Here is a 22,403-nt window from a genome sequence, read left to right as displayed (position 1 = left end):
ATTGAGAGCAGAGCACTTCAGACATTAATTATAATTCAGTGTTCTAATGAAGCATGTGGAAGTATAAAAGCATTCATCTGTTTTATAAATTAATTCAAGTATTTATCACTCAAAAATTTATTCGTGGTGTTTGGCTAATGCTGAAGGATCTCTGCCAATTTTGAAGCATTAAAACTAAGACTGTTCCTTAATGAATCTGATAATGAAGAACTGCTGTAAGTGCTAAAACTTGTACCTATATTTGCTGCTAATGCATAAGGATACTATTAAAAAGTCTTCCATAATATAAATTTCAGTTGTCAGTTCTTTCCGAAGCAGTGTATTTTCAACAAGAGGGCTTTGTCTTACAACAGTGTCTTAAATTTTCCTCCATGAAAAATGCTGAGTTTCAACTCAGCAATGGGCTCACCAACCCATTTCTTTTCAAAATTCTACAATATGTACAGTAAGAAAAGCTGCCAACTGACATTTCAAAGTTGAATATACCCCTTATTTATTTATTTATTTATTTATTTTTAAAGGCTACATTTATTCCATGTTCGCCATACGGATATCAAAAATTCTTACTGGACACGGGGACTGAAGAAACAAAGTCACTTTTTCATCCTCTAGCATGAGCTGCAAAAAAAGCCTCCTAATAAATCCTGAAATGTTTCCAGAGGTTGGGAGGTTCCCACGCTGAGGAGAGGACTGGAACAATTCGCAGAGAACCTGGGAATGCAAAATGACATCAGATTGAAAGTATTTCTATATTTAGGTCTCTAAAATATAGATCTACACAGCCATAATAGGCAGTGCATAAGATCTACCTTCCAGTCATTATTCAAACAGAACAGAAATGAGCATCACTGAAGAAAACACCAGCAGCAAGCTGTTTTGTTTTGTTGTTTTTTTTATAAGAAAGTTCAAAACAGTGACAAAGTAATTGTAAGTACACAGACTATTCGTAAAGGTAAAACCAAGAAGATTAAATACTTAGAAAAACAGCTTTCAAATTCCTGAAGCAAAGATTTTCCACTGCATAATGCAGTATTGCTGCCATAGAGAACTGTATTCATTTCTTACTGAAGTCTACCTGTTTCCAGGGGATCATCTTTCTTAGCTGAAAAAATCCATAATTTAAAAAAGGATTTTTCAATACTAAGTCTGCAAGGTTAACAAATGTAAGGAAAATAGCTGAATTTGCACTAGAATTCCAAAATAAGAAAGCCTTATTCTGCATTAGTCACAGATTGCTCAGGGTACAATGGCTGCACAAGCAAATTTAGCAGGAAATCTCTCTATTTTGCCAACATAAAAGATGTGTATGAACCTTGATTTTCAAATTCCATTTCAGAGGGTTTAGATCTATCCAATTCAATACAGTATTTTGGATTCTGGTCCAAAGTTTATTCCTCTAAACCAACAGGAATACAAATCCATACATAGGACTAGATGGCCATGTCAAAACATTTTTATATGTTTCAAAGTCAGAGCAACAAGCTATCAATTTTAATACAAAACTGGTTTTGTAAGCTGTCATTGACTAAATGTTAAAGAAAGCTAAAAAAGTAAGTTTTGAAAGTTGGCTGCAGTTATTAATAAAGAAACTAAATCTTTTTTACCTCCTCAACCCTTACCTGTGCCATAAGTCTCTGGTTATTAGGATGGCAAGAGATGCACTGCAAGAAGAAAGCAACTGTTGCATTTTCAATTGCTGTCCGCTGCTGAGTGGTCAACCCTGCTGTTACTGTGGAAGAAAGTAAGCTAGATCTTGTACTGGTCTGTTGCGCTGTCACATTGTGTCCTCCAGAAGTAGCACCAGAATGGCACAACAGAAATAAAAGTGCTGTCCACAAGGGATTGACTTCAGAGCCACCCAACCAATCCTTCATCATGTGGCTGTTGCCAACTTCTGTCAAAAACCTGAGAACAGGAGCAACCAGATCTGCCGTGATAGGCATTTTATTAAAGTGCTGTGGAACATGATGCCTCCTGAGCCTGTCCTGGGTGGTATCCATTGATTGTGCAGTGCAGTCAGAGCTAGAAGTATGGTTAAAGCAAAAACTAGCAAGACTTCTTACAAGCAAGGAAGGCAAACCTGAGTCCAATAATTGCTTGATAGCTTCAGGAGACTGAGACGAGGCAGCAAGAGTAGCCAGGTGAGATTCTGTTAGTGCAAGAGGGGCTTGTGCATTTTTAGAGTCATCTGTTAAAGATGAACTGAGGTCCTGCTTTTTGCTGTCATCAGTCATGGACAGTCTGTGTTGACATTGCATTGGAGGAGGAGTGATACCCATCCATCCCATGAGTAAGGAAAAATAATTTGGGTGGATGTGGCACATTGAGCAAAGCAAACTATCAACAGCTTTCTTCAAAACCATGTTGCAGGGAAGAGACATGGACCAGTTAAACAGTGACCTGCAGAAGACAGAAAATCATGTCAATACATAGTTTCCCACTCATTCTGTTTTCATTGGTTCATAAAAAATCTTTCTACATTTACAATTAACTATTGTAGAAGTTGTAAAACACACTGTGCTGAGCCTGGAAACCTCTTCTGGATCACAGTATCAGCAAGACATTCATTACCCAAAAGGCATTCCTGAACTGTGTTTAAAGTTCTTTCATCATACTCCATTTAAAATAGATATAAGCTAACTTTTCTGGCATGCTGTGCATGAAAGGATTTCAGTCTTTTAACAGTTATCACATAATTTATGTAATTTTGAGCCAACTGCAACCTCTTCGTGCTTTCAACTCTCCACACTGCAGCTATAAGGCTCACATGCATGCACAGACACTCATTTAAGAAAAGGTTTCTTAATTCTGTAAGAACTGAAAGTATTTTAACATGTTTCCAAAATTTTTTAAAAATTTGCTTTATTATTTTTAGTAAGAAAGTTGCAAAAACATGCAAGTGCCAGCAACCTTGTTGGCTGAATGACGCTACCCTCGCTATCCTTACTCAACTTGCACTCAGGATGCAAGTTAACAGAGATACATCAGAGATGCTAAAATCTCACCTTACCTTTGAACTCAATGCCATTCAAATACTATCTGCTTGAATGCTAATCCAAGGCATGTGAATGCAAAAGCTAATTTAGCTTAAATTTCAGAGTGGTATTTGGACAGTAGTGAAATGGTAATTTCTTCATACAGACATTGTCAGAGTAGGTGGAGTATTAAGATAAGAAAAAAAAAAAAGCAAGTTTTTGGACCTGCATTCACAGCATCTAACACCATACGTATGTTACATTAACTAAACCTTTACATACAGAGGTGAACGCACATTTTGTGCCACTTCAGTGTCAGGTTTTCAAGTAAGTTTGGATGTATCATCATATATCACATTCCTATTTGAAGACAATGAATTTTTTTCCCTCTCCTCAATGGAAGCATTAGTCTATGTTTAGTCTGAGGGACTGTGAGAGTCCAGAACAGAATGTAGGCTCACCCAAAGTTAGCTTTATCATCAGTCTAGTGAATGGCTGATAAAAAATCGCCACAAAAACCTTTCCAAGATAAAACATTAGTCATCTCAGTGACCAAATGACCCATGACTTCGGGAAAATAGTCAAAATTTCCCAAAGTCCACATATAAATGTACACTTAAACTCTTCTCCAACTACATATTCACACAATACTTCCACCAAATTTTTTCTGGGTAAGTTCATGATCCATGAAAAATAAGATTCTTTTCCAACTAGATATTAAAAAACTAACTAAGGAATAAATTAGTATCCCTTAGCCAAAGCAGAAATACTGAAATGGAAAATGTGGATGATGGAAAAATACATGCAAGAAAGAAGGGAAATATCACATGAAGGAGAAATTAGGAGTTATAGCTAGAAACAATGAAAACATTTCAAAAGCTGAAACTTCAAAGAGGATGAAAAATACACACAAGAAGTTATTTTTATTAGAAGAATTATTTACCCAGAGAAGTCTGACAACAATTCTGTATTTATTAAAAAAGTATTTTATAATTTGCTCCAGATGCTGGCTGATATGAATTATAGTTTTATTTGGCAGGAGGCAGAGGAACAGGGCTGTACTGCAACATGCACACTCAAGCTAGGTACAATAGTTTTATTAGCATTCCTTCATTTTGTCCTGTGATGAAAACAACGTACTCTCCTTCAAATTCACGAATTCAGCTGTGAAACCCACTTTTGTATTACTATAAATGTAAACAGACTATCCATTTTAGAAAGCCTACTCTATAGAGTTCTTCCTTTGCAAGCATTAAAACTTCCATGTATCTGGAAAAAGTATTTTTGTTAAAATGCATTGCTGAAGGGACTAACTGACCTGCAATTTGAAAATCCTTAAATTGATTCCCAAAATTAACAAGCTTGTTCTGAATTAGCTATTATTTGTATTTCAGTATCACTGAAGTGTCTTTGGAAAAGGTCTAGCTTGTAGTCACAGATCTAAAGATCATCATATTGCACACACGTAAGAACTCCACATGCTTATACCAATAACCGTAACTTGTACATTTCCCATTATTTGAATGTTTGACTGTGCCTAAATGAGACAGTGAGGTAGTATTAAAATATGTTTCTTAAGGATGACAAAAAGAATTATGTGCTAGCAAAGCTCCTTCCATTCACTGGAAATGTATTAATGGTACAAATGAAAGATGCTTCACTAGGTCTAAGGAGGAAATTCTTTCCTGTTAGGGTGGTGAGACACTGGAATCGGTTGCCCGGGGGGTTGTGAGTGCTCCATCCCTGGCAGTGTTCAAGGCCAGGTTGGATGAAGCCTTGTGTGGGATGGTTTAGTGTGAGGTGTCCCTGCCTATGGCAGGGGGGTTGGAACCAGATGATCTTGAGGTCCTTTCCAACCCTAACTATTCTATGATTCTATACGGGAATTTACCAGTTACATTTTTTATAATACACATGAAACAAAGCTATGTGGCTTCTCTTCTGTTGCTTTGTTTAAACAGAAGAGATGGTTAAGCAACATAAAGGAGAAATGTTTGCTCATGTATTTTCAATCTGGAGTCACTAAAAGTATACATTTGGTGTTTAGGGTGAACTTTTCCTTAGAATACAGCAACATCCACAAAATTCATAGTTCAAGATTCACTCAAGAGTTTGTGCTTTGTTTCTTTCAAATCAGACTGGTCAGAAAAAAAGAGTGGCAACTCCAGAAAAAAAAATCCCCCTCACTTCTCTAGCTTTTTGTTATTAGTTACAGATATTACACTCAGTTTCAACAAGAACAGCCCTACTTAAAACACCCATAAAAACCCCCAAACTTGTAACAGTTTACCTTTCACATATGTGCAAATATATATGTGGATTTGCTGTTTTGTTTTGGATTTTTTTATTTTAAACACAAATATACCTGGAATATATCAAATGCAGTTTTGTGTTTAGAACTACAAAACAACCCATTCAAGTATTGTTAAGTATTCACTCTATCACTACTGTTTCACAATGAGTGCACTTCAAGTTCTACCATTTCATTGAACAAAATAATTTAGCTACAAAAAGTACATGGTGCAAAACTTTGCTTTACTTACTCGAAGAGCTCTCTGTCCAGCAACGCTGGTAGATCGTATTCAACAAGTAATTCATAACTATGCCACAAAATTGCAGCTACACAATGCAAATGGGAAGGAGATGGCATCAAAAGACCATACTCTTTTGTTGAGCTATTTGGACAGATGTAGCTGACCCGGCCACTTTTTTTCATAGCTGCAACTCTTGCAGAATCACTGACCCATTTCAGCAATGCTTGAATTCTGGAAGACAATATGATGTAGTACATTATAATAGGTCAAAGAAACACTCAAACAAATTAGCTTGTTGTTTTTTTTTGCAATCCAATTTACACAGTTATCTTTCCCTTTGAAGCAAAGTTCAAGAATGAGCTCAAACTCTTTTCTCAAGACTTAGATCACTAAGGGAAAAAATTAATCAAACCCACTTAACTTGGACAGCCAAATGTAAGTTTTCTTCTACAGAGAAAGAAAACATAGCAGGTATCTGAGCTCTGAGTATCTGAGAGAAAAGTTGGTTGAGCCACAAAAGATTTATCACATTAATAAGAGAAAAAAAAAAGGGACAGTATTCTGTGAAAAGCATGCAAAGAGCTAGGAGGGAAAGCTTCTTCGGATGTCTGCACACTCACACTATCTTGTAACAATCACACTTGAAAAAGTCTGTGCAGTCATATCAAGCCAGTATTTAGCAGATTATTTTTGTATACGCTTTCACATGACAATCCAAACAACATTACCTATCTTTTGTTCCAGGGTCTTGAGTTGTTCCAAGCTGATAAAGAATGTCTATTGTGGAGTCAGAAGAGAGACCATTTAATCTTCCAAACAGTAAAGGGCTATTCAGATCTTGCAGCATTCAAAAAACAAAACAAAACAAAACAACAAACAAACAAACAAAAAAAAAAAAGGGAGGGGAAACAACAGAAGTACTTACATATGCAGATTTTTAAAAGTACTAGTGAAATTATTATAGAATTGTAATATTAACATTGAATTAAGTAGTGCTAATAATATAAGGATGCAATTCTCATATACACCACTATATTGAAACTGCGTTTCGTGCATTCAATGTAATGTTCAGCCTTACTATGAAAGGAAAAACCGTTGCGACATTCAGCAGATACAGGACTTAAATGTTTAACTAGTAGGATTTTCTTACATCTTTCCAAAAAGATGTGACTAATTCCAATAGAGCTGTCAGACCTTGTGATTCACAAAAGCAAACATTTATTTCAAAATGGAAGTTAACTCCCATTTCCATCCCACTGGACTAAGGCTGAATATTTTCTCAGATTATTTCCTATTAGTCTTCTCACTGTGTTCATCTCCTGCCCTGTATGAAGCTACTTCTTATCTAACTGCATTCCAGCAAAAGGCACCAGACTACACCGAAGCATTAACTCAACGGCAAATAAGTCATGGAAGCCATTTTGAAAAGTGGTTTCTGTTAGTATCAGCAACCTCAAAACAGGAAAAAACATTAATTCAATTTTCTTTCACTTGAAAGCAAAGTGGTGTAGAATCATACATAAAAAAGCCCCAGTTCATTAACAGAAGAGCTACTGCAAAATTTCACTGCAGGACATAGGTGTATGTCCACCTGTAAATATTTTCAGTGTTTAGTGCTATTCAGAATATATACTGCCCTCCAGACAATTACTGCCCAAATATTGCTGCGTTTGTTTTCCTTAACAGTACTCATGGATGCTCTTTATTTTGGAAGATTTGGACATCGTATCTATAGTGAGACACACAAGATATTGCATGTCCTTTCATGTCTTGAAAACATTCACCTAAGTATCTATTCCATAAAAAAATCAAAACAACCCTGGTTGCACTGTTTAACTGTTGTAGAACTTCCCACATACAATGACTGTGATACTTAGGAACATGACAATGCTCAACGGCAAGTTCTGGCAACCCAAATTCAGAAAGTAACGTGCAAATATTTGTTCATTTATACAAGCAATGTTTTTAAGCAACAATTGAAAAGAAAAACAATGTACTCACCTGCAGGATCACTCCCTGAGGCTGAACAGTTTCTTAGAAGAATGTCAATCAATTTTAGGCCTATTCTGGTGGACTGAAGCCCAATTTTGACAAGCACAGCCTCAATGTTTGGAGAATGCATACCACAGTAGGGTGACATTAGTAAAGCAGCGCATGTCTGCAACAGATTAGCTGTGGGTGCTGCAGCACTGGCCATCATTCCTTCTAAATCACTTATGTGAGTGAGGCAGTGGTGTAACAATCTTAACCATCCAATACTGAAAAGAAAAACATAAACATGAGCTAATGTAGAATTTTCTTATTATTTTATTTTTCATCTATAACATAACTACCTATATTAGATTCTAGGACAAATATTGCAGAAAATTGCTGTGACATAATCAGATATCATCCGAGAAAAACAAATTAAAATGACTAAATTTAAGACCACAATGTAACATACATCAGTAATTGCCATTGTAATCATTAATTTAAGGTTGTAAGAAAGGAAGGATTTCAGGTAGGAACAATGAAGAGCCTGCAAGTTTTATTACTACAGTTTCTCAAGATTTCTTGATTCACATATTAAAAGGAAATGGCCAAAATGTAAGTGTGAAACATTAAAGACCACACTACCTCATTTGGGCACCACTGCATTTACTCCTATTTAAAGTCAAGATCCTGCAACAGTGGTTGGCATTAAAGTTATACACCTGCACAGCTTCCTTAACATTACAAACTTTAAGGGTCATGCACATCAACAATAATTTACAATAAATTAAACCTTACTGAACCAGACTTAAAAAGCACACAAAAAAGGAGCAGAAATTAAAAATATGTTAGCCACTGCATTTCTCCTGTCTCTCTTATTCTTTAACAATATCATTCAGCATTCCTTCTAATAATAAATTTTGTAAAGTTAACCTACTGTAACGGAATCAATTTGGAAACACATTAACTACACATTATTTATAAAAATATACTATAATGCTGTTTAAACTAGTATCATGAACAAGATGAGAATCTAAGCTACATGTGAAACAAATGGCTACATTTAACTGACAAGTTCTAAATTAACAGGTTAACTTGTTTTCACAGCTAATCTTATCTCCATAGTTCAAAACAAGGTAAAGTTGCATACAGATCTTAAATGAAGTTTACAATTTATTTTAGGAATGATTTACTCCTAAATATTTATCCTTTTAGGAAAGAGCAAATTTTCCATTATGTCTAAAAGACAATTACGTCAAAGTTTATTGAATAAATCTATCATATGACAACCACTGCTTAATTGAGATACTTATAAAACTAAGCCAAAAGCCAAAATAAAGCATATCAAGACGCAAAGAACACACATTCATCTGCTTTCCTTAGACACTGATTATTTTTGTGTGACTTTAAGATAACCCTTTTTTTTTTTTTTTAAATCCTTAAGTGCCTATTTATTTTTATTTAAAAAATGAGTAATAAAGTCAAGATGCCACCTAACCAAATAAAAGCTTTGGAAAAGAAATCTTGCTGATATGCCAGAATCCTAACAACATTCAGTTCCTATTTCTCAAATGTTTGCAAACAGCAATATTAGATATGACTTCCACAAAACATCCCATTGTCCTATTTCTATTTCTGCTTCAATACTTACGCAACTCCCTTGACTTCAATAGGGTTAAGAAATATGTTGCTACTTCAGTTTTTCTGATAACTGCCTACCCATTAAAAACACAGAATGCAACTCTAAATGCTTTCCTATGCTTTGTATCCTTTCACCACTGCAGAGATGAAACATCCCCTGTCACATATGTAGATAAACATGCTGCCAAAAAAAAGTTAGCACTGCTTCTATTTGTCTTCTGTTAAAAAAACACCAAACACCACCAAACAACAAAAAGGGCAAGTTTTCTAAGATATTTGAAATAGATTCTGTAAATGTTAAAATTCAACTACAAAAACAGGCACTCATGAACACGGTTTGCTTCTGGAAGATCTGACTCGGAGCAGAAAACACTGTAAAAAAAAGCCCCAAACCATTACCTGGCACAAACATGCCGCTCTCCATTGATACTAGAAACTTACCTTGTTTTAGACACCTGATCCTCAGATGGAAGGAATGGATTATTGACAGTTGCAGATGAGGTGTTTCCAAATGCTGTGAGGCCTAACAGTTTAATCTGAGAGAGGCCTAGTGTACTGGCATCCCGAGGACGATGGAGACGAAGGCAGACAGCTGAGGCAACTTCAGCTTTTACTAGCTGTATTTTTATATAGGTAAGACCACTCGTGATAACAGGAGTTGACAAAGGTAACATATTGACACCGTCTGCACTTATTTCAACAGATACTGATGAAGGGCAAGCTACAGAGGAAGAGAAGGTTTAATACTATTTAAAAATGTGTACTGGTTTGAAAGTGTTAAACATGCATACAGACGAAGATGATTGAAAAGATTTTGGACAAACACTACTACAGAACTGCAGCTGGAGTATTTGACCTGTGGGATGGTGTATGTTGAAATGCAAAAGCATTTTGATACATGCTGTATACAGTTTATTTTAAAGACTTAACATAAAGTTGCATCGGTGTAAATGCCACGTTTTCCTAAGAGGGCTACAACAATAAGAGTTGAATATCTTACACTTTATTCCAACTACCATACAAAACCATTTTGCCTGAAGACCCCTGACCAATATCTCACTAGGGAAAGTTTCAAGCAGTTTGACCAGGCATGTGTAACATTAATGCTAATGAAGCTATAAGAAATCAAGCAGAGGCAGGACCTTCTATTATTAAGAAAAGCAGAATTAGCAAGGTTTTCCACTTATTTTACAGATTTTCTTCAAACAACCTGCCAGCTTTAGTTCCTCAGATTATACTTTTTGTATCGCTTCTAAACCCTACCCTTCCAATTGTCAAACCAGCGTCAATGTCAGTAGATGTACTTACTTGCCAGAGAGGCCAAGTGAGGCTGGATGTGGATCTCCTTGAGCAGCACAGCTGCAGGAAGGTGAATCGTGAGGTCACACCAAGCTTCCTCAGGTAAAAATATGTATGACCATGCAGCAGATCGAGCTCGTCTGTGGGGAGGAGTAGCCTGTAACAGCACTTCAGCAGGCTGGGCAGTGGGACTACTCGAGGTGATTGAACCTACAAAAACAGCACCATTAACCTTGATTATTAATAAAACCCAGATAAATTTACAACCTGAACTGCAGAATACACTTTTTTTGTTAACTCTATCTCACCTGTTTGGGTTTATTGATAACATCCCATGTGTAATAATGACAACTGCTGAGATACGTTTCTTTTACGCTGTTTTAAACAGGTAGTTTACATATGCACATATAGCAAAAAAACCCCAAACAAACCTAATCACAGCAGCAACTGCTTATTTTTCTAATCTTAGCTTGGGTTAAGAATGAAGTAGGGAGATCCAAGTTATGTCTTCTTTAGCAAATACTACAGCACAACAAGACCAGATTGGTGCTGTTCAAGCTACAGGTTCTTGAGGGTTCATGTGAAATATCTCTAGCATGGCACCATGACTGAATGCCTAGTAGCAGCTGGAGGTGAATTCCTGAACACTTTTTAATAGACTTTCATCCCACGTGAATTGAGTTCTCTTTCAGAGAGCTCTCCGTGATGAGAAACAGAATGTATTAAGTGAGGACAACCAGACGGTTAATTTCAAAAGCACACTCCTGGCTGAAAGTAAAGTATTAAGATAGATGCACTTATAGCAGATCATCAAGAACTGCTAGGAGATAAGGCATACAAGAACCCATCACCATATAAATATAGGATATTTTCTACTAAAAGTAATCAAGAACCAACATTTGCAGGATTCTTAAATTTATCTTTTAGGTATTTCTGAAAAGCCAAATGGACTGAATGGATTTCTCTCTTGTCCAAAAATTTTACCAGAAAATTTAAAAATAATCCTTTCTCTCCTCTTGACAGTGAGACACACTGTATGAATACATTCATGGGCTATGCTAGCTTACTGGGCATTAAGACGCTAGTAGTGAAAAGAAGCCTCTGTAAGATTAATATCTTACATCTACATCTTAAAACACATGCATTTTAGTTAACTGACAAGCACTGTATTGTTACCAAAACATCTCTGTAATTCTAACAAATGCTCACGCAGGTGACATCAGAGCAATCAGGTGCGTGTATGAGAGCAGCAGCAGCAATATCAGCCCTACACTCCAGCTTCTTCTGCTCTGACTCAGCTTAGGCTCATCCTGTTTCACCCAAGTCTGCTATGCTATGCTTCGTAACATCACAACCTGATGTGCCTTAAGTGAAGTCAGTGAGTATTAATGTATGGTGGGTGGTGGAACTGATCATCCTGACCTACGGAAGGAGGAGGGGGCCCATCCTGCTGCATGACTACATCAGATACAGATAACTTCTTTCCTTCTCTCCCCTATCCACAAGAGGTCTTACTACAAGTGGAGGAGGCGTACCCATATCCTCCCCCAACATCTTCCTGAAATACCAGCAAGCTCCTTGTTTAGAAGGTTTAACATTATCACAACATTGGACACTATCACAGTAATTCTAAGAACTTGATAAAGATTCAAATGACCACTGGACAATGTAAGAGAAAGAAATATTACTTACCCAGAGGTGCAAAATTGTGAATTCCTTCTGCATTATCAGGCTCAGAAGCTAGCACTCTAGCTTTCAAACTGCTATCTGTTGCTTTGGTGGGACCAGAATCAAGAAATTTCATAATAGTTGAAACCATACTTCTTGCTGTGTTAACAATAGCTCTTGTGCTTGTTACCATGTTGTTACAAATAAGCTGAACACCACCTGTGTACAACATGGGCAGAGGGAGAGGAAACAACACTGTTCAGGAGCCTGAAATGAACTCTAAAGCAAGCAAAGGACTAGTCAGTAAATTTACTTCTCCAAACATGTATGCTTATTCCTTCTTAAGGTGCCAGAAAAAAAAAAAAAAATTAAAATCTACAATAACCCTTTTACTTGACACAGCTGAAGGAAAGCCATTCTTACCCATATCATGGAAAGCCTTCAGTGCCTCACTTGTATCCAACACCCGCAAAATGAACCACAGGAGGGGCTCAGATAACTGACAAGTGGCAAGAGAACCCTACAAGAAAAATGGTTAAGCAATACATGGTTTAATACGAAATTAATATGACAGAAATACACATGACTGCTCTTTGCCTCCCTTTTTAGTAGGCAAAAATTCCAGAGAGGAAATGCCAGCACAGTTGACCTCTCTGCTACAAAAGAGCAATACCATGTTCCACATGGTTCACTCCTTATGTAGGAGCAGTCTCTGAGGTAAGAAAAAAGTCAAACTACCAGGACAAGCAGCTGAGGGAGGTAATATTGAGCATTTAAAATACCCACATTTATTGTGTTCATAAGAGTATTTCCCACCTGCACATAAGAAAATATTCAATCCATCCTCAAGCTTTTAGCCAGGAACACTTACAGGAATGTTGAAATGTCCTTACAGAAACTCACACTCCCTCTACCATTGGCAATGGAGGGAGGCTTCCTAACTACAGCATCAAACTGAAGTGACGTTGGAAAAACATTAACATTTCCTTTACATAGCACTAGTTCAGGTTTGTGAGCTTATTATAAATGACACCATCAACTAATCTGTAATTTCTCTGAAGCATAGAAGACCTAAAGGAACTTACCTGTCTTCCCATGTACCCACAGGCCATGTAGGTAAGAATTGGCTGAAGCATCACTTGCACTGTTGTTGCTTTTTTACTAAGTGTTGTCAGGATAGTGAACAACCCATCTCCAACTGATATTGCATCTAAGCCACCATGAAAATTTTCATGTTTAGTGAGATGTAAGCCACTTGCACCTTAATGAAAACAGAAACACTTCAAAGGTCAGAAACTGAGATCTAAAAAATCATTACAGCACATAAGAGAACTCAAGGATATTTATATTTCTTTTCAGTTAAATATCCACATGGATTTTACTAACTACAAACTGAATGAGTTTCTCGGGATCAAAGAAATTACTATTAGTGTTCTCAGATATGTGCTACCTTCTTTACAGTGTAAATAGGAAGACTCAACCCTGGAAGGGGGTCAGGAATTTAAATTCTATTTCAGGTAATACCTAAATACCTTTTAGGTATTTAGTGAAAGAAGCAGAGTAAGAGCCACATGGACTGGAATAACTCTTAGCCAGAAGGAAATGAAAAGATTTTTTTTCATATAACAGAAGCGCATTTGTACAGCCAACCCCCCCAAAAAAAATTTTTACATACATATTTCTATCAGAAATACCTCTCAAAATTCTCCTTCTCAGTGTTACAGCTCAGGATTTATTAATGAGGATTTAACTGAATATCAGTATTCAGCAATATTGATTACACGGTGCTGAAACTGACAATGGAAAGCAAAAGAATAGTCTTCCTAGGGAAGAGACGACCTCCATAAATACAACTGTCTTATCAAGCATACATCTATCTGGAAAAGCTTTTAAAGTGGTTTTAGATTTGAGTGGGAGGAATCTATGGAATAATGCTGTTCCATTTAGAGAAACTGGAGTTATACTAAAAAGGTATAGTAAAAGATGTGTTCAAGTCATCTTTGGAACAAGCCTTAGAGAAACAGTTTGGCTAGAGCAGTGACTGCTATAGAAATTTAACCACCTTAAAGCTGTCAAGAAAGAAAATATTGATAAGCACTGGATGCATGGAGATGGAAAAAAAAAAAAGTCTCAAGAGTCAGCCTCCGCACAGCCTAGGAAAGTTAAATGGAATCAATGATGAAGCTTAAGATGAGTAATGTGGGTTTGCTGTGCAGACTTTGAAGCAAGGAGTTGGTAGGCCAGAAGGGGAATACTTTTACTTGTCTGATTTTCATTGTCTGTCAATGGCAAAGCATAAAAATCTAATGAAATAAATAGACAAACTGGTCATAAAGAAAATCCAACAAATGTTTTAACTTCATGAGACAAATTGATCACTCCAGGCATTCCTGCTTCCTGATCAGGTGGCTTACCTGGTGTAGTAAATTAACATGATTAGCACTAATTTTGACACCAAAGCCACATCAGTACACATCTGCAGACAGTGTCTTTTTTATCTTTCCTGGCTAGCTACCATGCTGCACTAGGTATTACATCTTTACTACTGAATGCTGATAACTGATTTTGTATCATATGTAACCTTGGCTGCAGTCTTGTTCATAGAAATTGTCTGGAGAGAGCTTAATGCAGTTTCTCATGAAGGAACTAAAACTACAAATAACTGTGTTACATCTTCTCAAAATACACATACAAATTAATTTCAATAACCTATATCAAAAGACCGCAGAAGGAACAATCCACTGAAGGGACCAGCTGGTCCTGAATCCTGAATTCAATGGAAACACTTTGAAATCAAACTGTCCTTCCAAAATTTTTAAAAATGGAAAAAAAAAAAAAATGCTGGACAGAAATCAGTGGTTAGAACATCAAAGTTTAGGAGAAGAATATCTGAATTTCACTCCAAAGCAGCTCATACTCAGAACAAACCACCATTCTCAGAAGAAACTACTTTTTGCGTTCATAGTGTATTTGCAATATGACACCAATTATGCAGAGTAAAGGAGGAGATGCTTTAGAATTAATTTCAGGAAGGTTCCAACAGCACAGCACAGACTGGTCACTTCTGCCTGCTGTTTAATTTGACTACTGGAGATTTTTCAATTATTCTTATGCCAAAATGAACCACTGGTCTAACATTCACATGCTCTCATCCAAATAATATGCTGCTTTCTGCTAACAGCACTGGTTAACAGTTTCACGTCTGCTTAGAAGAGATGAGCATAGAAAAGGCCAGAGGTACTTTGAGACAAGCGAAACACTATAAAGAGAACCACATTTTACAAGTCTTTATGCCTGAAATAGAGTGCAAGCTCTTTGCCTATCCTCCTGCAAAATGTTTTTCCAGTTTTGCACACACAGAAATATTTACGGCCAGTGGTTTCATTTGTGCAAATAAACCCTATGCTAACATCACTGCTCACAAGCAAGTCACATCAAAATAGCCTCTCTGAGAAAATGCACCTTAGGTATGTGCCTGACAAACACAACGTTAATGAGATTTCTGGTACAACAGAGGAATAAAAAAGTTTATGTATTCAGTGCAAGGGCCGTAACTGTAATGTGACTGTTTTCAGAAATGATTGAAAAAAAGTAATGCAATACTTACAAAACTGAGGTAATGCGTCTATAGCACAAACTGCAGACTAATTTGTGCATAGAGGCATGCGATGGGCAAAGACTGAAATACAAGAATTCCATTTAAAATTAAGAAGAAGGGTTTTCTACTTTAAGAATAAGTGAGCATTGTTAACAGGCTGCCCAGGGTGGTTGTGGAGTTTCCACCCTTGAGGAATTAGAAACCCAACTGGACAAGGTAATGAGCAACTTGCTCTCTGAGGCAGGCTCTGAGCTGATCCTGCTTTGAGCAGGGATGTTGGACTTGATAATCTCCAGAGGCTTCTTTGAACATTGACCATTCTTAGATTCAGCAAATTCAAATGCCAAATGCATTCCTGTTTGGTTTTAATTGCTGTCTTCCACCTCATGTTAGGTTTTTTCACGTAACATTCTTTTTTCTTTCACTTATCAGTCTCTCCCTGTCATTTCTGTGATGCATTCTCCCATGTCTACACATTTATGAGTCTGTAGAAGTTTTAAGTATTACTTCACCCCAAAAGATCTTCTGTTTTATTTACAAATAAATAAATTACAAATACTTACCAATAATCATTGCCATAGCACTGCTGTTACACTGGCCAAGTGCAGACAAAATCTGGCTCATAATTTGCTGGTTGGCTAACACCAAGTCCGCCACATATGCAGTTGATCCTTGAGTATTAGGGTTGCTTCCATTGCCATCTTTGCCTCCTGAAACCTTTTCTTCATCAGACACACTGTCTGTAGTACTGCTTGCTACCGGAACACGGGCACTATATTCTCGGTTACTGGAAAGCGGCAGTTGAACTAAAATGTTGACTAGTTTTAACAAATCAAACATCAGTTGATCCCTTGTCATCTCTCCACAAACTGCTTTGGCATCACCTGGACGGATAATATTGGCAAAAAGCCCTCCAAAACACGCTCGAGCACCCACAGAGCTGTCTGAGCCACTGCGAGACATCACTTTGTCCGAACATGTAATGTAATGATGCACAAGGAAGGTTATAGACTCAATCACTGCAGAAATAGTGCTAACTGATACAACTTCAAAATTCTGTTCCAGGGTAAATTCCAAGAGTTTCACTTGTGCATCCAAGGGTCCCTGGCCTGTCTGGAAAGCACCCCTGAAAGGAAAAAAAACCCCAAAAAACATAGATAAAAATTCATCATTCAATATTAACAAGTTTAAGCAGTTTGTTTCTTTTGGTTTTGGGTTTGTTCAGGATTTTTGGTGTCTTGGGTTTTATTTCCTTGATTTTTAAAGACTCAGAAAGCACACCAGAATTTCAACAAGTTTTATAACTTCAGCCATCTTCAGAAATGCATGTTGAAGCACAAGCTGATCTTTCTCAAGACAAGCACTCTTAAGTTTCTGATTAATGTACTGGTCATTACTGTAGAACCTGCTTGTGTTATCACTTTCCTGATATCCACTGAGGATTACAGATTCATTTGAAAAAGTCCAGGGTTCATCTTTTTTTTTTTTTTTTAATAATTCAGTTAATTTTGCAGGTACAGGCTTGGAACAGAGTCCTGTTCAGCTGTGGGAGAAAAGTGTCATATGTTTGCAAGGAAAGTCCATGTGAAGAAGCAATCTAATACTTTAAAATCATTAGGATTATTAGTTTTCTAACAGGAAATCATGACGGGTTTTTTCATCCCATAGGTTTTGTTGGTTTTCTTCTCTCCCAAGGCAGAAAGAAGAATGGTCAGGTTTTAGCCATCTAAATAATAATGATATGTAAGACAACCATGAGAAGGTACTCAAACTATCACAGGCTGGTGCTTGTAGACTGATTGTTTGAAGGAACCCTCTTTTAGGGATGAGTTTTTTTTCCCAATTGCTTTTGCACATATACTGGTGGACTACAAATTGAACCTTCTGAATCAGTACTTTTAAGATAACACTGGTGCTAATTCTTGAAGTGTTAGTTACTGATTTTTGATATATTTCTCCTTTTGACATTGACTAATCTTAGTATGACTTTAAAAATTGAATACAGAAGAAAACATTTTATGTAAGTAGCCCTGAAGAAAATATTTGGCATTTAATCAGTTCTAATAGCAAAATACTGCTTTTCTCCACAATCAATCTTATGCTTTGATCAGACATGGTACACTCCAGTAATTACCTGAGGTTTCAGAAATAACCATCTAAACCCTTTTTTGGTGCTTTGCTTCCATTTTATGACATTTCAGTTCACCTTTGATCTTTCTCTCAAAAAAAAAAAAAAAAAAAATCTAATACATTTCAAAAACTATTCTTTCCATGCTCTCATTTAGCTTATTTCAAATAAATTATGTCATGAAGATAAGCATCCCAAGATTCATTGTGAATTAGTGATTTTGTTATATTAGGCATTTTTTGTATAAGTGAGTATCAGTGTAATCTGGTAAGCACCACTTATCCAATTTAAGTTACTAAAATAAAATCTCTTAGAGAAAGCTGAAACTGTTTTCTGGATGATTAAAGAATAGATAACACCGAAGTGCCACCTACTGGGAAGCCAGAAATTAAGGAAGCTCATCCCTAATCATATAAATCTTTTATATGGGGATGACCAGAACACCAGTACTAAAAATAAATGATAATTCCTCATGCACTTCAGACCAAACAATAGCCAGATTATTAGTGTACTACTGCCTACACAGTAGTTTCGTGCTCATTGACCTAGCCTGTAGAAAGCAGAGCTTTCTCTTATTAAGGCAAGCCATAAGCTCTTATCTCCTCTGGTCAATGGCATGTGTTATCTATACTAGTGGGAAGACTGGCTGTCAGTAGGCCTCAGAGGAGTGGGGCAGAGGTGGTTTTCCACTGTTTGGTGAGAAGAGAAACAGAAGACAAAACAATAAACATGCATTTTGCATGAACAGAATTACACAATCTCGTATTTCATCCTACCACATTACAAAAGCTATCCATATGACTTTCACAATCTATGTGTAATTTCTAGAATCTTTCATTAATTCAGGGGTCTCAGAACACTCTTCTTAAAACAGTTAAACAAAACAACAGTGCCCCTATCTTAGGGATTACTTTAACAAGGCCTGTATTGTAGGTCTCTAAAAAATCATAAAATCAGTCCAAACAGCTGTTCAGTGCTTTTATTCATTGTCCCTCACACAAAGATGGCTGTGTATGGATTCCAGACGCACTCTTCCACATGCCTGAAGCACCCCAGATCCTGCTGGTAGTGCTGCAGCAGTATCTAAGATCTCCATCTACATATAACTCGACAGGATGACAAGGAGGGTCATATACATCTTAGTTGTGATTAATGCTCACACAGATTTAAAGATAAACAGGACATGAAAATAAAAAAATAGTTAAGATTTACCTTTCTGTTGAAAGTATATGTATTAATTTCAATAAAAATTCACTGAACATCTGAGGACAAGTTGAAGAAAGGTGCACTTGTAATCGAGTAAGAAATTCTTGCATAGCTTGTGTCGCTGTTGGCCCAACCTAGAGGGAAAGGCATTTTAATAAGTTTTATAAGAACCTGAAATGTCTTCAGGAACAGTGAGCAGTACCTAACAAGAACATTTTCTAAGAACAGAAAAGTATTATGTAGCTTAACTTACTTTCTGAAAAATTTTACAGGGTTTTCACAGGAGAACTATTCTGTATCAATTTATATCATGTGTTTTTCTATTAGTAACCATGAGTAAAAAGCAAATAATTCTTTGCCTAACACTCATTTTGCAGATTTAGATTTTCTGTTCAGCAATGCAAACTATGCATTCACACAGAATACATTTCTGTGCTGATCTGAATGCTTTTTTCACAAACCACACATTTACATGCAAGTGCTTTAAATTAAAGGAACAGAACAATATTTAAGTTCTGGAAAAGACTATGTAATTTCTGGAGAAAATTCTGGAAAATACTGTGTCCTCTCTCCCCTAAACTAATTGTTTCAGATTCCTGTCTAATGTTACATACAATTAAGATAACTCGGGCAGTTCATTCAATCACTATTCACAGATGTTTCAAAGACTGTAAAAACAAAAACATAAAATAAAATAAAGTTCAAATTAGGAGCAACAGTAGACCCTACATGAATTCAGAAACAGGAAGAAAATAAAAGCATAATTTTAAATTCTGAAATTATTATATATTTAAACTTAATCTTCATTGCCATTTTAATTGCAACCCAGTAAGATTTCAGGAAGCTAACTGAACTTGTACTTTTTTCACGCATGCAACTAAGGAATCCTAACAGGGAACACATTCACTGATATATCACATGGTATTCTCTCCCTGTATGAAGTCTCCAAGTAGCTGTAAAAACTTATGATCGCTACTCAGAATGCATAACCAATACAAACTTGCCTGAGGTTGATCAGAGCCAACTAAGACTATAACCAAAATAAAGAAACAAGCCAAGAATATACTTTATTATGAGTAACACATATTCGTGTCAAGTGTACTGAAATCCTATTATGAAGAGCTTTTTCTCTTACTTTAATTGCTAGTTACCTGTGGACTGTGTTGATTTGTTCCATGAGGATTAGTGCCAGAAAGAAATTTCACTAACACATGAATGAGGTTTGGATCTGACACCAACAATTGGGCAGTACTTTCCTGGGCTCCAATGGCACTGCTTGGACCAGCTTAAAAAAAAAGACATACGAATTAAATCTGTAATCTTAAGTATTCACTGTAAATCAAACATTTATACTGCATATCCCTTGTATTTATTTCATGATGTGTAAATATTTTCAGCAAGATCAGCTACTGTTTACTCAGATTTACAATTCTGAGTGTAGAGTTTTACATTAAATACAGATATAACCCCCCAAACTGTTCCACCAGTGTTCCAGGCTTCCTAAGGCAGCACTCCTAAAAGCAGAGCTTAATTTTGTAGACGTAACATATATGGACATTTTGATTTGTTTTTCTTTGCTAGTCAAACACTTTAATAAAGCTTAAATGCATATATTAGTTTGTCAGACAGAGACTACGTGTTCTATTAACCTGTAAACAATCAAGATAGTTTTGTCCTTGGCACATTCAGAGACTTATTATCATTGACTAAAACTGTAGAGAGCTTAAGAGATAAGAACTCTGAGAATCGGAGTTAGAATTAAAATACACCCTTCAATGATCAAACAAATGAGCTTTACTAAATGTGAAGTCTTACTCATTCAACTGTGGTACACTGAATCAATTCAAAACAACTTGAGAAAAAGCATAACTACCTACTGAATAAAAATACATATTCTTATCACACTTATCTAAATGAAGTTACAGGTTACTGTTGAAGATGCAATCTCTTTCAGACTACCTCATCGTACATAAGATTAAATCAAGAAGAAATGATGCTCTGGTAGAAGAGCTTGGCTGGTATCCCTTCACATCCCAAGATAAGATTCTTAATTAGGGAGGCTGTTGAAAGAATCAAATCACGAACTACTTATTAGTCACTCTGTTTACCAGTCTTCTTCATTCACAATACTTTCCTTAAACTAAGGGGCATTAAACTAATGATCCCTAATAAGAGTGAAATATCCTTGTCAAAACCAGAATGAAACCCTGATTGCTTCTATCTCAATTGAAAAGCTTTCCAAGAAATGAAATAAAAATAGCATTAGAAAGACACTTGCTATAAAAGAAATCCTTACATGAAGATGAAATGAGAAGATAATTCAGTCTTCCCTTAACAAATACAATTTTATTCTCAAACTATAAACAGGTTTCTTACTTTAGATAAATGCAGAAAACTAATGCTGAAAGTATGTCTGGCAAAACAATGCAAACCATTTTGCATTGATTTATCAACATTAGTAGTGGAACAAGACTATATGGCTATGACTGATGGCATGGCAAAATAGCTGGGGTTGAATATAAGCAAGAAAGCATCCCACAGCATTCCAGTTCCACTGTATTCTAGACAATAAGCCTGCTCTAGTTTATATTCCATATTGCAAAAGTTGAAGAGGTTAAGTGCTGTCTGGGTGTGGGACAAATCTTTAGAAAGCAAACACATGGTTTCACAGGTTCTCTAAAAGAAAAAACAAACATTTCAGAACAGAGAAGTGTTCCATGGCAGGCTGTGCCTTGGAAACACCAGTCTGAGTGAACTTCCCAGTTTATTTTCCATGCCGAATCTGCACCCCTGAACATTACTGAAGTAAAACATAAAACACACTGATGTTCTCTCTAAGGAAATAAGGTCAGTAGGTTGATGGTGGGGAGTGTTTTTTCATTTTTTGGCGGGTGTTCCTGAGTATATCATAATACAAGTTAAAACCGAAAATGATACACAGGTCCCTAAGAGCATGGCAAGCTCTAGCTCTTGCAGGTATACTCACACCTGTTACATTATTGCCTTTTGTGTTACAGGGTTTTTTTAAATTTTATTATAACTTCCTTATATACGATTTTGAAATTTAAGACAGATCACTATCACTAAAATACATTCAGCTGCAGCTGACAACTAATCAAATTTGGAAGTTAATCTGAATTCGGTTATGCCATTTTTCAGTTTTCTGTAACTGGCCATTGTTTCAATGTAACTGCACCATTCAAACTTTGCATACAGCTTCAGTTTTGAACTAGATGTCACAGGAGTTTGTCCAAAAGTACTGAGTATCCAAATTAATTTTAAAATATATAGATAAAACTTAGGTTATTTTATTTTTATATTTAATATTTAACAGCAAAAAATATCACCACAATACAAAGCACACACACACCCTTATTTTTTTA

At 36.3% G+C, this 22,403-nt stretch overlaps 1 protein-coding gene across 2 annotated transcripts in view; it reads right to left on the bottom strand.

The window, feature by feature from the left end:
* BIRC6 (baculoviral IAP repeat containing 6) overlaps positions 1–22,403 on the bottom strand; it is a 173,959-nt gene that overhangs the window by 75,993 nt on the left and 75,563 nt on the right. For both annotated transcript variants that reach the window (XM_065679912.1, XM_065679913.1), the window contains exons 44-56: positions 20,172–20,305; positions 19,027–19,154; positions 16,250–16,812; positions 13,174–13,349; positions 12,512–12,608; positions 12,113–12,307; positions 10,430–10,630; positions 9,563–9,842; positions 7,511–7,767; positions 6,238–6,346; positions 5,519–5,740; positions 1,620–2,400; positions 568–711 (exon numbers count right to left, since the gene is read on the bottom strand). In XM_065679912.1, coding sequence (XP_065535984.1) covers positions 568–711; positions 1,620–2,400; positions 5,519–5,740; positions 6,238–6,346; positions 7,511–7,767; positions 9,563–9,842; positions 10,430–10,630; positions 12,113–12,307; positions 12,512–12,608; positions 13,174–13,349; positions 16,250–16,812; positions 19,027–19,154; positions 20,172–20,305 — 3,287 coding nt within the window. The remainder of the gene's footprint in view (positions 1–567; positions 712–1,619; positions 2,401–5,518; positions 5,741–6,237; positions 6,347–7,510; positions 7,768–9,562; positions 9,843–10,429; positions 10,631–12,112; positions 12,308–12,511; positions 12,609–13,173; positions 13,350–16,249; positions 16,813–19,026; positions 19,155–20,171; positions 20,306–22,403) is intronic.

This window comes from Lathamus discolor, chromosome 5 (assembly GCF_037157495.1).
Source record: "Lathamus discolor isolate bLatDis1 chromosome 5, bLatDis1.hap1, whole genome shotgun sequence".
NCBI lineage: Eukaryota > Metazoa > Chordata > Aves > Psittaciformes > Psittacidae > Lathamus > Lathamus discolor.
This window is presented reverse-complemented; position numbering and strand designations above follow the sequence as displayed.